At 43.1% G+C, this 17,618-nt stretch overlaps 1 protein-coding gene across 1 annotated transcript in view; it reads right to left on the reverse strand.

Moving 5' to 3' along the window:
- Arid4a (AT-rich interaction domain 4A) overlaps positions 1-17,618 on the reverse strand; it is a 75,525-nt gene that overhangs the window by 1,474 nt on the left and 56,433 nt on the right. Inside the window, exons 20-25 of the mRNA XM_055595329.1 lie at positions 16,392-17,513; positions 16,106-16,210; positions 10,409-10,615; positions 9,384-9,530; positions 5,459-8,202; positions 2,607-2,849 (exon numbers count right to left, since the gene is read on the reverse strand). Coding sequence (XP_055451304.1) covers positions 8,099-8,202; positions 9,384-9,530; positions 10,409-10,615; positions 16,106-16,210; positions 16,392-17,513 — 1,685 coding nt within the window. The 3' untranslated portion in view covers positions 2,607-2,849; positions 5,459-8,098. The remainder of the gene's footprint in view (positions 1-2,606; positions 2,850-5,458; positions 8,203-9,383; positions 9,531-10,408; positions 10,616-16,105; positions 16,211-16,391; positions 17,514-17,618) is intronic.

Raw genomic sequence — 17,618 nt, forward strand, 5'->3', positions numbered from 1 at the left:
TTATTATTATTATTATTATTATTATTATTATTATTATTATTATTATTATTTGCTTACTGTGGCTGGGAGGGGCCTAATGAATCTAGGGGTTCCAAACACACAGCAGAGTACTTCACCGAAGTGAGACATTTCCCCAGCCGGTCCTGACTTTTGATTGAGATTCCTGAGTACTGCTGCACTTAGCTCCAAAAGGTGTCCCGGGTTAAGGCCGGCTGTGACCTCCGCCACCACAACCCTGCCTGCATGACGCTGTGCTCCTTCACTTCCACTGCGCTCTAGGGTAAGAGAGAGGAGAGCGACCAGAAACATCTGTTCAAGTGGAGAGCCAGCAGTGACATAGAAAGGAGGGACAGCTACCACAGAAATGAGAATTAAACAGCATCGCCTAAATTTAAATGGCCAGAGAGCATGAAGAAAATGGTAGGAACAGAGTCAGGCCGGTCTCTGTGGTAAACGTGGATATTTCATCTCAGATACAGACACTGCTCCTAACCTGGCGGTCATGATCCCTACAAATCTCTGGCCACTTTCAAACTTAGACTGTATTTATAGGTAGTTCTCAAGGCATGGGCCTACTCTGAAGAATAGCTGTCTCCTTTAGACAGCTCTGAGAAAATGGCTGACACACAATAAATTGCATATATTTAGAGTATACAGCTGGGTAAGCTCTGACATTCTGTACAACCTGAAATGACCACTGAGGCCAAGACAGTGATCATATCTATCATACGCATTGTGCCACCTCCTTCAGGCTTGACCCTGGGAACGTGTGTCTGCCTCTAGCTCAGCAGTTCTCAGGCTGTGGGTAGCACCGGAAAATACAAATACTTACGTTATGATTCGTAACGGTAGCAGAATTGGTTATGAAGTAGCAATGAAATGACTTTATGTTTGGGGTTCACCACGAGGAACTGCGTTCAAGGGTCGCAGTGTTAGGGTTGAGGACCTCTGTGCTAGCTCTTGAGTGATCTAACTAGAAGTTTATCAATTTCATGTACTTTCTCCAAGGTAGCACTTTCTAATTAAAAAAAAAAAAAAAAACAAAACTATTGATTCTTTGTGAATTTCTCATCCCTGTCCCTCTATAGCCACCCTCTACCCCTGCAACCTCCCAAAATGAAAACAAAATATAAAAATAAAAAAATGATAAAAAAAAAAAATCTTGGCATGGAAGATCGCATGACAGCATGTACCCTTTTGCCCCAACAGCGTCACTTGCAGATTTCACTGCAGTGAGTCACTGGCCCGATTAGAGGCCTCTGGCTTCTGCTTCTGCCTTTAATCCCAAGCACTAGGGAGGCAGAGGAAGGCAGATCTCTGCATTCAAGGCCAGCCTGGGCTACAAAGTCAGTTCCAGAGAAATCCTGTCTTAAAGAAAAAAACAACCACCACTACCAAAGTGTTGGCATACTTTTTATCTCCTTTATTTGGGTTCTTATACCTCTACCTCCCTTCCGAACCACCAACACTAGGTAGGAGAAAGGTTATATCGGAAAGGAGACCGAGACCTCTTCAGACTTAGTTCCTGGGGCAAGTCCAATCTTCGTAGTCAGGATATTCAACAGTCCAGCCAAACCACAAATGCAGCAGCAGGATGAACCAGGAGCAGCAGTGGGCAGCAGAAGGGGGAATAGAAGCTGCCTTCCTCTTCATGCACCCTCGTTCCCCGCTGGGCTCAGACTTAAACTACCTGTAACTGGCAAAGATCACATCCCTCTCAGAGCAGGAGACAGTCATAATGAAAACAGTCCCATATCCCACACCGGGGATTAAAACAAATCATATTTACATACTAAATTTATTTATTTATTTTTATTTATTTAGTTAGTTAGTTAGTTTTTAAGGAAGCCAAAATTTCCACTACAAAAAGGAAAGAAAAGAGATTAGCTATAATCCAGCTGAAAAACAAAAACCCGAAGTGGTACCATTTTGATAAGCTACAATGTTCATTACAAACAGTGCTGCAACTTGCCTATGTCCTTCCTGACAGGGTAGGAATTGCTACAGAATAAATTTCTAACAGTGGAGTGTCTTGATAAAAGTATCAGTGCACTGCACTTATTTTCATTTTTTCAAGACAGAGTGAGGCTCTCTGTGTAGCCTTGGCTGTCCTGGATTCACTCTGTACACCAGACTAGCCTTGAGCTCAGAGATCTGCCTGCTTCTGCCTGCCCGAGTGCTGAGATTACAGGCGTGTGCCACCACGCCCAGCATCCGTGCACTTTAAATATCAGCAAGATAGTACCAAATGCCCTCCACAGATACACTTTTGCATTTACGCTCCCATCGTCACTGAAAAGATTTCAGAAAATGCCACTGGGATTTCTGCATACCCTTTGACCTATGAATTCCAGTTTCACAAATTCATGCTACAAGATTCCACGTAATAGGTGGCTAAGACAGCTAAAAGTTGGAATTGAGACACATAAAAATAGATTAAGCAGCCAGGCAGTGGTGGCACACAGCTTTAGTCCCAGCACTCGGGAGACAGAGACAGGTGAGTTTGAGGACAGCCTGGTTTATAGAGTGAGTTCCAGGAAAGCCAAAATTACACACAGAGAAACCCTGTCTCAAAAAAAAAAAAATCACTTATGTGGAGTAATTACCCATTAACACAAAATGGTGTCCACAGCAGACAGTTGAGTGAAAACAGCCAGCTTTAGGCCCAACCAGTGACCAGCGGGCTGAGGTGGAAGTCTTCCACTGCTGGGTCCTGGTGGCTGCTGGCTCCTGAGCAGCTGCCACGTGTCTCTTCATCCTTCAGCATCTTTGAAGTCCTATGAACATCAAGCTAACTGGCTGGACGTTGGTCTAAGCTTGGGCACCACTGTCTCCATCTTCCTGTGGTCCTGTTCCATCAAACAACATAATGTTTTACAGTATAAAAGGACAGAGGAAACAGACCGGAATAAACTTCGCAAACAATAATGCAGTGTGTGCTGTGTACAATGACCACAGTGGCTCTTTCCCATTTACTGACCTGTCACACTGTGAATTTGAAAGTTGTGTGTGAATATGTATCAAGTCAGCTGGCACTTCTGTCATTTTCATCAGAAGGAATAAAATGAAATAAAACCAATATAAAAAAAATAAACTTTATTGAGGTTTAAAACATTTTTTGTTTACATTTACTTAATGTGTGTGTGTCTGCCTGTCAGACTGTGTGTCCGTCTGTGATGGTCAGAGATGCTGGTTCTCTCCTTCACCGTGTGAATTACAGGGATCAAACTCAAGCTGTCAGGCTTGGTGGCAAGCATATTTACTGGACCTTGTTGATGTTTCTCAAAAGTTAGGGTGCTTTTAATGTATACTTTGGGAGCCAGGCATGGTGGCATGAAGCTAGCTTGGGTCTACAAAGAATGTTCTAGGACAGCCAGGGCTGAAACCCTGTCTCAAAAAACTAAAAACAAAATAAAATAAAACAAAACCTTTATACTTTACTATTTTTTTAAACATTATTACACAGTAAAAAGAATGAAAGTAAATCCGTGAAGATGTAAAAAGTGACAGAGAACAAAACAATATAGTTTACAGATGATAATACACAAGGCACCTATTAACTTTCTTTTGAGTAAGTGGCATTTTTTATTTATACTGGAGCTATATTAGGTAATTATTCGTTTATCTAAAATTCAAATTTAACAGAGTACCTCCTGTTTTTACATCTACTCTGGCAACTTAAAAAATTAATTTTGGGCTGGACAGTGGTGGCACACGCCTTTATTCCCAGCACTCGGGAGGCAGGGTCAGGTGGCTCTCTGTGAGTTCAAGTCCAGCCTGTTCTACAAAACAAGTTCCAGGACAGCCAGGGCTGGTACACAGAGAAAGCCTGTCTTGGAAAAACTGAAGAAAGTTCACAACTATTGATGTATTTATAGTCAGAGAGTAGCTTCTCTCTTTCCACATGTGGCACTAAACTCAGGTCCTCAGGCCTGGCAGCAGCCTCTCTCTGGTGGCTCCAAGCAGACAAGACTCTTAACTCAGATTATCTTTTTGGATGTAACTTCAGAAGAAAGCCAATTACTTATGCATATATTCATTTATTACATAGAGGTCCTTAAGCTTCACAACAGAGCTTTCAAAGTAAATTCTGCGTGATACAGAGTACAAAATGAACACAGCTTTGCGATTATGTTTGTTACATATATCAAAATTATGTAATTGTTTTAAAAGATGCAGAATGGTCTCTACGGGTAAGAAGTATCTTTGCTTGTCAACATGGAGTGAGGACAGGGTGCACGCGTGCCATCCCCAAGCTCAGGAGGGTTACTTTGAACTCGAGGCCAGTCTGGAACTACACAGAAGACCCTGTCTCAGGAGGAGTTAAATACTAGAACAAATTGTACTGGGCTAAAGCACTGAACATGTATTTGTTGGAAATTTCTTCTCAGGGCAACTCCATCCCAAGCTATTATGTGCTGTCTTCCTGTAATGAGTAAAACTGTGTTATGCAGTCACGTGAAAATGATGGGGGAGGGAAAGATAGGCAGGGAGAGATGAGAAAGCAAAGTTTTCTTACCAGTAAGAACATTTTTAATTGGCAATTAGGTCATTATGCAAGTCTACCTTACTTCATACCACAGGGTTGGTATTTCAACACTATCACCTTACACAAAGAGCCCTAAAGATCTTAAACTTTGACTACTTGGGTAAGAGGTGGGGCTAGAACCATGAGGTACACCTCTGATGGAGGACATGGAGGCAAGCGACTGTCCAGTAAAGGACAACACACGTGCACAGGGTGAGCTGTGAGGTCAAACAGAAGAGAATGGAAAGCTATCGGCTATGAAAGACGGTGAGGTACTGCGGGTTCAAAGGTCAACAAAAGCTTCCTGGTGAAGTGACCAAGACAGTCCTTGAGCGCTCAGGGACAGGAGTGTAACAAAGGGCAGGCAGCGCAGGTGAGAGGCGCAAGGCAGGAGCAATGCCTGAGAGCCTGACCTGGTTCCGTCTCAGGCCTGGTCTTGCCTTGGCATGGTTCTAATGCCTCCTCCCTCACCTGCCTAGAACGCTGTATCACACAGTGCTGGGAGGCAGCTGAACTGACATTTTCTCCTCAAAGCCCTCCCAGAACATTCCAGACTCAGCATTAGCCGTCCTTAGGATGTCTTAGCAAGTGTGGCGTCACATACTTACCATTCCAGCAGTCCTAGCGCTTGGCGGGCTGAGGCTCGAGGTGGGCTAGGTGGGAACTGCTAAGCTAGCTTGGACAAGAGTGAAACCCTGTCTCAAAACCCAGAACTGGAAAAAAAAAAATAAACTAAGGGTTTAGCCAGGGATAACAGTACACGCCTGTCACCTCAGCCTCTGAGAGGGAGAAGCAAGAGAAGCAGAAATTCAAAGCCAGCCTCAGTTACAGTCATTTCAAAATAAGCCTGGCTTTCATGAGACCCTGCCTCAAAAGGCCAAAGAAACTTTTATTTTAGTTAAAAGGGTAATCGTTTGATGTCTACCCTACCTGATCCCACACATTCCAGGAACACGGGAACCTCTGTCTTGCTCACTCACGTGGCTGAGTCTTTGCATCACGATGTAATGTCAGATACAGAAGATACTCCATAGACTGCTAATGGATCAGCTCTGCTAATAGTTTTTGCATGATGTTAAATACAGCATCGGATGTTTGACATTAAGGTTAAATTATGGGACCCACAAGACAAAGTACCTAAGAAAAATTTTTAAGTCATGGATTTCTATGACGTAAGCCAATTTGATAGCTGTGGTAATTAACAGTCTTTTAAAATGCTCTTTTTCTCAGTGAAAGACTGGAAATTTAATAAAAGTAACAAACAATAAAGGCATACAAAAGAATACTAACATAGAAAGCTATGTAATTTTTGGATGCCTTGTTTGTATAGGTAGTACATTCCTTTTGTTTATATAACATCTTTATACTTTTACTTTCTTAGTCACATGCAATAATCTATTCAAAGTTTATTCAAAGTTTAGGTAAATTCAAAATAAGCCCAACATTGGAAATGTAATGTCTAATCAAGTCTCAATTTTACATTTTATTCCTAGCCCCCTAATAAAATGGTATAGTTAAGCATCTAAATACGTATTTAGTGAATATTTAATTTAGTCTTCTGTAGCTACATCCCAATATTTTGGTGCCAAATTTCTACCAGCTAAGAGGGACAGTATTCAAACTAGTGAGTTATCTCAGATTTACCGAACTGTGACTGAAGAAAATCACTTAACATAACTAAAGTTGTCTACTAGTTCCAATTACTTTTGAGTGACACTTCATTTTTGTAAGTACTAGAAGTATTTTTAAAAATTGAAGAATTTACTGAAACGATTAGTTTTGTAGAATCTAATTTCCCAACTATAAGCTACTGGCATTTAGAAAAAAAGTCACTTAAAAAAGGGAAACTATAAATGGAAAGCCTGTGTTTAAGACACGCCCACTAAGCGCCCGTTTACTTTACGTTCAGATACTTCTGCTTTGCAAAGAAGAGACAGGAAAGTTCGGATTACAAGAGTACTTCTTTGTTTTAATTCTCTGAGAAAATGGAAGAAATCTGAATCACAGGTTCACAATGTGGCGAAATGAAGTTGAGAAACAATGATTTCAGTGATGCTCTGCCACCGCAGCGCGCCGTGCCTCTGCCTTCCGCCAGTCTGCGGCCCCCAGCTCATCACGCCACAGCATGAAACACAGAAGAGGAGGTTTCAGAACAACCCCTTTTAATGTACAAACATGAATTTAAAAAGTGTTTTAAAAAAATCACCTTTTTACATAATGTATATGCAAAACTGCTTTAAATACATGATTTTGGAAGAATTATTTACAAATGTATCAGTCTGTGGAACAATTCACAGACAAGGCATACATAGTGGCTTTACGTAACTGTTGCATCTCGACTTTGGGAGATAGAAATTTATTCGGCAGTACAGCAAACATAAAAACTGTGACAAAGCATCTTAAGGGCAACCAAAAATTTGATCCTCAAAAAAGTGTAAATATGAGGACTGCCAAAGTTCCTCCACAAGGACACACTCGCGTGATCCAGATGCCACCTGCAGCTGCTCTGCTGGGAAGGCTGACACAGGCTCCTTCCAGCGCACACGGCTGCGAGGGCAGCCCCTGCGACAGGGACAGCTGGGAACTACTGCCATCCAAAGAGTGAGTTAACCTAGAATTTTCTTTTTTTCAATTTTATTAATATTTTAAAAAATACATAAAAATACAACCATCCAATGTCTGAATAAATATATTTAACAAGTTGCAAGATAATACCTTATTTTACACAAAATTTTCAGCTTTAGAAATCTTGTTAAATAACTTCATTATTGTTATATATTTCATTTTTGCATTTTTGTAACAAAATAAAAACTCTGAAATTACATAGAAAAAAGACAAAATATTTTTGTCAAGGGATAAGATAGTCCACTGAAAACTTATTCACAATTCCACTGTAAACATTAATAAACATTAAAATATTTGCATAATTGTGTGCTCAAAAGTCCTATAAAAAGTGGAAGACTTATTACAACTGCAGTTTTCAGTCAACTACACTTCCTTTCACAATTTATTTTGTCCCATTTACACTTTTAAACCTGGGCACACTGCTGAACATATACTTTGGCAGTTCTATATAGCAAGTGCTTCCACGAAAATTGAAATTAAAAAAAAAAAAAATCAACAGTAACAATAATAATAAAAAAAGAGGAACACAAAGTAAACCCCTACTCGCAAGTGTTCAAACGCAGCTCCGTGAGAGTGCAGAAGCTACTCAGCGCTACTGTGCCGCTGCTCTTCACGTGCACTCGCTTGTCTATGATTCCTAGAACACCTGAAAGCGTCATTACACAAATTCAAATCTGCTAAGTGCCCTTTTCTTCTCTATCACAAAAAAGGAAAAAAAAAATACAGAGGAAAAATTATGACCAGTATGGCAGGCCGCCTAACCTTCAATTATTAATAAGCTTATTTTTTTGCAACAATAAAAAAGAAGAGAAGAGGGTATAGATACAACCCTGGAAAAATATACAGGATATACTTAGCTGGCTGAGTGCTTTCTGTGGTTGAATTTCAGGGTTTGGGAATTTATGTCCATGGCAGCAAACTGCTGGAAGGTGGAGACAGTGTTCATCACCTGCACTCTACAGCAAGTACATTTTGGGGGGGAGAGGATGAAGAAGGACTCATTCCAGTGTCTGATGAAGCCGATGACAGAGAGGCTCCTGTATGAGGCACTGCGGAATAAACACAGCCAGGTTAGACTCAAAAACGATTGCACAGAGACGCCTAAACGTAGATGCTAAATCAGGAGTGAGGTTCTGTTGCTTGATTTTTGAGACAGTCTCACAAAGCCCAGGCTGGTCCAAACATGACACATAGCCAAGGATGACCTGAAGTTCTGATTCTCTTCCCTCTACCCCCCAAGTGTTGGGGTTACAGGCATGCCCCACTACGCCTGGCTGGAGCTAGATTCTCAACACCAGTCACTTTAATCACAGGCCAACTGTGCCTCCACAGAGTAATGAGTGGTCTGCAAGTACTCTGCTCGGCTCAACTGAGTGAAGTCAGCTTTTGGCATTCAAGGGACTTAACAGCTCAGAAGAGACAGCACAGGCTGAGAAGGGGTGAGGAGGGAGGCAGCCAATGTGCTTAGCATGCACAGGCCCTGGGTTCCAGCCCAGCACTGCCAACAAAATCCACGTTTGAACAAAGCCAGACATCACAAAACGTAAGGACTGAAGAGAGATAATGTCTTGTGGCAGGTAGGGACAGGAGTGGGCAATGAACCCACAGCCTTATACCTGCGAGGTGAGCGCCTTCCACTGAGCTACTCCACCAGCCCTTCCGTGTGTTTGCAAATACTGCAACAACTTCTTACCATGTACAGTTTTTACTTAAAATGGACAAACTTCTAAAGTCCAATCTCTTTCCGTCCGCTCTACACTGTTTTCAGTATTAAAAACAGCTGGACTTAGGGTAGCATGTCCACGGCTACATGTAAGACAGGTCACCCCCAGAAGTTCTGCCAGAGGGAGAGCAATGCTCTAAACAAGGTCAGCACCGGCAGGTGTGCAACTGAGTGTAGTGATAAGGTAATGATGAGGAGATCTGGACCTACTCACTTCTGTGAGCCTCATAATAACAAATATGGGGCAGCCAGCAAATATCTGTGGAGCGGGGTGCACCCTCCCGAAAAAATACAACCTGCTTAGTAACTCACAAATTGTTTAAAATAGTTCACAGTCCTTTTAAGGGTGCCATTCTGTTCAGCTGCAGACACGCCCACCTCCAACAACAGGAGGAAACACCAACACTAAAAGCAGCATCTACTGCACACAGACTAAGAGATACATATAGACTTACAATAAAGTGACAGGGAATGAATCTGTGAGGAGAGAAACTTGAGTAGTATTACCTTCTCTGTCTTTCTTTTTCAATCTTTTCCTCCTTCTGTCGATGGTTGCAACTTCAGACTTCAAAGACATGTAGTACTTTCTGATTTCCTGTAGTTTCTCTTGGAGAAAAGAGATTCTCTCTGTACTGTTCATATTATCTAACTCATCTAGAAGAAAAGATATAATTATTTTGTTTTAAAATTCAGATTATGAGAGCAAAAAAGGCAATTCTATAAAAAGTCTCACTTGCAAATCATTAAAAGCTTTAGTTTATTATGACCTACATGAGTTCTTTTTTAAAAATAATTTATTTTGACTTTATGTGCATTGGTGTTTGCCTACATGTATATCTATGTGAGCAAGTCAGATCTTGGAGTAACAAGCAGTTGTGAGCTGCCATGTGGGTGCTGGGAATTGAACCTGGGCCCTCTGGAAGAACAGTCAGTGCTCCTAACTGCTGAGCCACCTCTCTAGTTTCCTTACTAAGTTAAATGTTTGATTAAGGGTTCTTTACCCCAAATATTCTTGTACTTAGTATTTTTAATTCTCAGCACCAGAGACAGTACTTCCATTTCAATGGTTTATACAAATCAAACCTCATACAACTCTGTGTAGCCTAGGTTGCCCTCAAACTTATCCTTCTTTATCCTTCTGAGTGCTGGGTTCCAGGGGTAAAACACACATTTCTTAACTAAAGATCTTGTCGTACTTGCCAAGTTGATGTATCCAAAACAACAAAATAGATTTTCATACGAGTGTACTGAAATGGCTACATAATTTATTAATGATTACTAACATTCTTCCAAATCGACATTTTAAGAACTGTTACACTTGCTGGGTGCATGGGGGCACACGCCTTTAATCCCAGCACTCACTGGGCAGAGGCAGGTGGATCTCTGAGTTCGAGGCCAACTTGGACTACAGAGTGAATTCCAGGACAGCCAGGGCTACAAAGAGAAACACTGTCTCAAAAACAAAACAAAACAAACAAACAAAAAAAAAAGAGTTCCACTCCGCACTCCACCCAGGCTGCCCGGAAACTCACTGAGCTGGAAGCTCCACTTGTACGTCCTCGGAGAGGAGTTTGGGTGCTTTTCTCTGTGTTTCTCTTTCTCGCCGTCTTTGATGTGAGGTGAGATTCTTGCAGGGGAGCGAGGCAGCTTCTGTGGCTTGGGCAGGCTAAGGTGCTTCACCGGTGTGCATTTGCTCGAGCTGTCGATGGCGGGAAGATCCTCACTGTCACTGCTTTGTCCTGCAAGGATAAGTTTACTCCAGCTGTGAGCCAAGAAAAACCTCCAATATCAAAATGCAGCAGAGGAAGCAATTACATTTCTCGGTATCACACAAATATACACATGCATACAAACAGGACTAAAATGGAAAAAGGAAAAATATATATCCATAACTAAAAAAAAAAACAAAAAAACAAAAAAAAAACTGCTTTAAAATGATGTATTATTGACCATTTTGTTTTCATTGTTTGGTTTCAGTTTTTTTGAAGCATGAGCTACAGGGCTGGTGAGATGGTTCAGCAGGTAAAAGCACTTCGTGCTGCCAGGACTAGTGATCTGAGCTTGATCTCAAGTACAGTTGAAAGGTAAGAACTGGCTCCTACAGGTGTCCTCTGACGCCCTTACACACACACACACACACACACACACACACACACACACACACACACACACACACACACTGTGGCAAGTGGGCACCTCTTTCAAAATTAAAAGAAAAAGAATGAGCTATGGTTCACAAAAGTAATGATAAAGATCTCACATGTTACTAGATAGAATAGCAGGGTTACAAAACAAACAGTATTTTGTAGCTCCACGAATGCTGAAACAAAACCTAAAAACAACCTAAAGAGAACCAACCCAACTATGCATGGGAAACACACAAATACATCACCCAACATTTTCTTCTTCTTTGACATTTACTTTTGAAAAATGATCTTGATACACAGCCCGGACTGGCCTAACACTCAGTGGCTAGTATCTAGTCCTGGCAGGACTGGAACTCAGGATCCTCCCGCCTCAGCTGCCTGTGTGCTCTGATGGCAGACATGCTGGCCTCTTGTCAATTTTTGATATATGTGCTAACAAAAGGAAACTCCTTTCCAACCCTGCCTCCCTCACCAATTCCTCCTAAGAGAGATCTTTTCAAGGCATAAGCCTTTTATCCTTTCCCTTTCTTTATTCTCAAAAGCCAAAGATTATACATGCAGTTTCCCAGCCTGTGTCCTATCCATGTCTGACCTTAGAAACAAGCTTTATTACTGTGTGTAAGATGTGAAGAGAGGCTACAGGCACAGGCTGCGGAAGTCTTAGCTTTCTGGGGACAGAACTCAGGTCGTCAGGATTGTGTGGCAAATGCTTTACTGGCCGAGCCATCTCACTGGCCTCTTATTGGGTCTTAGTTATAATGGTTATGTTCTCATTATTATTTGTCTTCAAAAGAAGGGTTTGCTTTGTAATGCTTTACTAGCAGGTACTGGGAATAACGGCCCTGATATCAAATACCCCTGTTCTTCAACTGTCAGTCTTCCAGCGGTACAGTCTTATCTGCCTTATCCTAGCCAAGCAGAGGGCGGGGCGGGGCATAAGTTCCCTTTGGTGGGAATCTCTTTCATCTCTTTAGCGTCAAATTTCTTAAAAAGGAATGTCACAGTGTCACTCTGATTTCCTTTTCTTCTAACTGTACCTGGAAGTCATTATGGACCAAATCAACATTTTAATCCATACAACCCCCACTGTTTACTGATATATAACTGCACTTCTGGTTTTTTTCCCTTGTGTGTGTGTGTTCATGTGTGTGTGTGTATTCATATGTGTGCATGTGCATGTAGGCCAGGTCACCCTCAGGCATTATTCCTCAAGAACTGTCCACTTTGTTTCCTGAAACATTCTCTCTCTGGGAAATGGAGCTCACTGGTCTGGCAGGCTGACTAGCAGTGAACCCATAGACCTGCCTGTCTCCCTTCCCCCAGCCTTGGGATTAATGGTGTGCAAAGGCACACGTGGTATTTTCTATCTGTGGATCAAAGTTCTCATGCCTGAACCACAGAACCTGACAGACAGCTCTCTCCCCAGGGGTTTTCTCACTTTGATTACTTCCCCACAGCCGTCTGATCCTATTGTGAAGAGACTTTCTCCTAAACACCACACTCCATCTGTTTTCCTCATAGTGGGTACCTACCCCTAGACATTCCCCCTGAGGCTTCTAACACTCTGCTGCTAGGTCCTATGTTCCACAGCTAAGCTGAGTTCTTAAACAACACTGATCACACTGACTCCTATTAATTTTACTGACCACATCCCTTGTCACTTTTTTTTTTTTAATCTCATTTAAAAAAAAAAAAAGATTTATTTACTTATTAGTATACATTGTTCTGCCTGACACTGAAAAGGGCACCGTTCTCATCATAGCCGGTTGTGGTTGCTGGGAATTGCACTGAGTACCTGTGGAAGAGCAGCCAGTGTTCTTAACCTCAGCCGACTCTCCAGCCTGTCACTCCCTTTTTTAATCAGAAGATCCTTCCAAAAGTAAAAGCCAATCACGGTCTTCTTTGATTTTTTTTAAAAATTGTACGTACATATTTTGCGTGTTAAGTGTGGGATTGCTGTGGCATGGCGCAGCTGTCCAGGTTAGAGGCCAACACTCGGTGTCCCGTAGCTCTGCACCTTGTGTAGAGGCAGGACCCCTCGCTGTCCGTCTCATGACATGCTCCAGCACAGCTGCTGCTGGAGCTCCTCCTGGCCCCACCTCCCCTGCACAGCAGGAGGGCTGGGGTTAAGCTGTGTGGCCAGCATATTGAGCTTTTCCCATGGGTTCTACTGAATTTGGAATGACGGGCTGGCACAGCTGGTGCATTTACCCTCTCAGACACTCGTTAGCTGCTTTCTTTTTTTAATCTTTAAGACTCCCCTCAACCCCCTGAGACAGGGTTTCTCTGTGTAGCCCTGGCTGTCCTGGAACTTGCTCTTTAGCACAGAGTGGCCTCAAATTTACAGAGATCTGGCTGCCTCTGCCTCCCAAGTGCTGGGATTAAAGGTGTGTACCACCGCCGCTCAGCAAATTTTAAACTTTTACTTGAAATAACTTCTAAACTTATAAAAACTTGTACAATACCAGAAACTTTCACTAACCCACTTGAGGCTAGTTGCCTCATCACATCCAAAAACTTAAGCATGAGATACTTTCACAGTCAGCACAATTTCTCATCTTAGTTATCCACTACCACATTACAAGTTACCCGGACACTACTGGTTCCAAACTACACACACTTAGGAGCTCACATGACTTCTGAGGGTCAAAATCTTGGAGCAGCCCGACTGCATAGCCTGCCTCAGGAAGACTGCGAGGGTGCAACTGAACTTTAATCCAGGGCTTTGGTCTCTGAAGATTTGACTGACTGACTGACTTGGCCACTAGTACAGGGTTTCAGGTTTTTCCTGGCCAATCACAAAATGCCTACAGCTCCTCATTGCACAGACTTCTCCAGAGACACTTGAGTATCTTTATGGTGTGGCAGCGACTTTCTACCGGGGTGAGGAGGACTCTGCAGGACCTTCTGTGATCTCTTCTTCAAAGGCACTGTCTCAGTTACTTTTTCTGTTGTTGCGATTAAAACAAAACAAACAAAACCCTGATAAAGCAAGCAGCTGGAGAGATAAAGGTTTGCCTGGACTCACAGCTCAAGCGTACGGTCCATCTTGGCAGGAAGTCAAATCGTCAGTGTTTGGGACAGCTGGCCACACTGTCAGGAAGCAGAGAAATGACCCGCCCGTGCGTAGCTCCTTTCCACCTTTCTGTACACGCCAGGGTCCAGCCTGGGGAGCGGGCTGCCCACAGTGGGTGAGCCCCCAACCCCACCTAACCTTACCACGATAACGCCCCACAGCCAGGTCCAGAGACTACATCTAGAAAAGCTCTCACAGTTGTGCCCAGGTCTGTCTCCTGGGATACTAGATCTTGTCAGGCTGACAGTCAGAGTCAACCATCACAGCCACATACCATCCCTGCACTGTTAGACATGGATCACTGACTTAATCTCAGTCAAGGGAAGGAAGCTAGTTTTCACTTCTTAAAGATGAATGGATTTCTGGCTTTATTTTTGGGTCACCATACGCCTATACAGCTATCAACATCAGGAACTCACAGGGATCACAATTTTCAGACCTTCCCTTGATCTACAGTAAAGTTGAAAGCCAGAAGGTCCAGGCGAGAAGCATGGACACACTTAGAGTCCCTGAAGTCTCTTTCAGTCCTAAATGTTTCCTCTCCTCGCGGCATTCCTGACCTCGCAGGGCGGAGTACTAGGAGCCTCTAACTGAGTGGGATGTCCTCCAGGCTGAGTGTGCTAGTGGTCCTGAGGTGTTGATTACATTCACACTATGCAACTCCGATGCAACTACCTCAGATGTTGTCATTCTGATCTCGTGGCATTCTGTCCCGTTGCACGTGGTTTTAATCTGTTCTGTCGCTATGCAGCCCAGGCTGGCTGCAGGCTCCTGGCCTTAAAGCACGTGCTGCCATTCCCAGCCGTGAGGACTCACGTTGATCACACCGAGGTGGTATCTCCAGACCTATAACCTATGAAATTACACACACGCCCTTTGTAATTTCTAATCCCGTCTTCTCTCCTGTCACCTTCTTTCCTTAGTCCTGAATCTGCACTGCAAGCCACTTCTGACTACCGAAACCTTTTGTAATTTCGGTCCTTTTGCTGGGATATGAACTATTTTACCTAAGGCATAGTCTAACAACAAACTTGTCAAAAATCAATCAGACTTATTTTGACTGTTTTATTCATACAGAAGCTTGCTTTTCATGTGTCTAATCTATTCTATTTCTTGTGATAAAAATTGACTTTACTTTTCAGGATGGAGAGCTGGTTCAGGGGTTAAGAGCACTTACTCTTCTTTCAGAGGACCCAGGTTCAATTCCCAGTACCCACAGGCGGCTCACAACCATCTGTAACTCTAGCTCCAGGGAATCGGATGTCCTCTTCTGAGCAATGTGGGGAGCTGGCGGGCACGGGGTGCATTAGCAAACATGCAGTGGAAACATTCGCATACATAAAATACAATAAATATTTCTGTAAAATTCATAAATCCTGGCTAAAGGAGAATATTCTCAGTATAAATGCAAGTTTACTTTTACCACAACAATTTTTTGCTTTTCTTCAAAATTCTGAGATACTACTATTCAACTACTTTCCACTAACTCATCATTTTGTTTGTTTGTTTGTTTTGTTTTTGGAAACAGGGTTTCTCTGTGTAGGCCTGGCTGTCCTGCAACTAGCTCTGTAAACCAGGCTGGCCTTGAACTCACAGAGATCTTCCTTCCTTTGCCTTTTAACTGATGAAATTAAGGTGTCTACCACCACAGCCCAGCTAACTAATAACTTTATCCCTCGAACTTCTAAGTAAAACTAATGGAAGGAGGAGGGCAGGGAGGTGCAGTGGGGACGAGTTCTTGTCATGCAAGCCTGAAGAACTGAGTTGGGTCCCCAGAACCCACATAAGGATGGAGGGAGAGAACTGACTGCACAGAGCTGCTCCCTGACCTCCACATACACTTGATGGCGTGTATATGCACACACATGTACACACAGATGCGCACACACACTCACCCTAAAAACACTACTTTCAGAACATAATAAACCCCACTTGTCTTTGGCTGACTCAAATGCTCAAGCCACGGCCCCATTGCTGTGCGAACACCAGCACAGGCATGCACCAACCTGCTCCGTTCTTTTCACTTTTGGCTGCAGCACTTGTTCGCTTTGGGGTTCGCTTTTGCTTTTTTGCCATTAATCCACCATTTCCATCGCTTGGCCTTTTCTGACCTGAAACGAAAGAAAAGAACAAACTTAAAAGAGGAAGCAGAGGTAGACAGGTCTGTCTCTGCACCTTCCCACACGACTGACTCCTCTGTCTTGTAAAAAAAGACAACAGTAATCATCCGCCATGTCTAACACCTGAGTTGTTGGTTTAAGACAAAAGCAATGTCCCCCTAGAAAGTCTTACCCTTCTCTCTGCTCTCTCTCTCTTGTACAATTATACTACAGGTACCAGGGGCAACGCTGGCTTCAAACCCGTTTGCTGCTTCCCTCTCACAGAGGCCTTCTTGAGATTCTTCGGCAATGCTATCAACTTCAATGGTTATATCGCTCTCACTCTTTACACTTCGGGACTCGTCTTGGCTGAGAGTAAGTGGGGAAGCTACTGAAAAGTTATGCTGTGCTACAGGAGGTAGGGCAGGTGGAACAGAAACCAGAGAGTTAGCCTCGGAGCCTTCAACTACCACATCCTCAATACTGGTCTTATCCTTCTCATCCAAATCATCCAAGTCTACCTCATGGCAAACCAAGGTCTCAGGCCCGATCAAAGGCATCACGTCCTCCTCTTTGAGTGGCGTGTGGACGGGTTCTTCAGCTGGACTGTCCACCTGTTCACTGGTTAGTTCTCGGATGCCCTGGTCTGGTTCTGCTCTCAGTGATGGCATCCCTTCATGTTCAAAGTGCTGCTCCAAGTGTGAGCCTCTCGTGCCCTCAGCTCCGACGCCATCGTTGGCCCTTTCTTGGGCTGTGCCCACTGTCGCTTCCATTCCATTCTCAAGTTTTATTTTCTTCTCTGGTGATGGCTGCCCCAGAATTTTCCGTTTCAGCTTCTTTTCTTTCTCGTATTGGTCGACTTCATCTTCAGTAGAAGAAAAGTTTTTACAGTCTAGTGAAGAAAACTCCAGGCTGTGAGTGTCCCCATGTGCTTCGCCGCCTGCCTCTTCCGGGCTGAACGACGATGTCTTCATCATTTCTAAAGAAAGCTCTCTTGTCTTGCTCCGCCTTCCCTTTCCTTTAGGAGACTTTTCCACCTGTCTCTTAGCTTCTTCCGCTTGATCCACTCTGTTTCCAAAGACGTGTCCTGTTTGATCACTGTCTTCCCCTTCTGCCTGCAGGGTCTCCAAGGGCAGCATCTGAGTCCTGTCGTTTTCTTTTAATATATGTACAATCTTTGGGTTTTCTTCATCTAGTTTATCATCATTTAAATTTTCACTTTTTTCCAATTCTTCTTTAATATCAGGAGAAAGTTCTTCACTTATCGAGCTCTTCTCCAAAGGGTCTTCTGTTTCACTCTCTGACGAACAAGAGTCTGTATCAAGAAGACATTGTGCAGATGGTCATAGTAAATACCAGTGTAATAAATAAAGTCCTACTAAATATACACAAGACATTTCCTACATAAAGTAAATCATAG

This window comes from Psammomys obesus, unplaced genomic scaffold (assembly GCF_907164565.1).
Source record: "Psammomys obesus unplaced genomic scaffold, mPsaObe1.curated_primary_1811, whole genome shotgun sequence".
NCBI classification, from domain to species: Eukaryota; Metazoa; Chordata; class Mammalia; order Rodentia; family Muridae; genus Psammomys; species Psammomys obesus.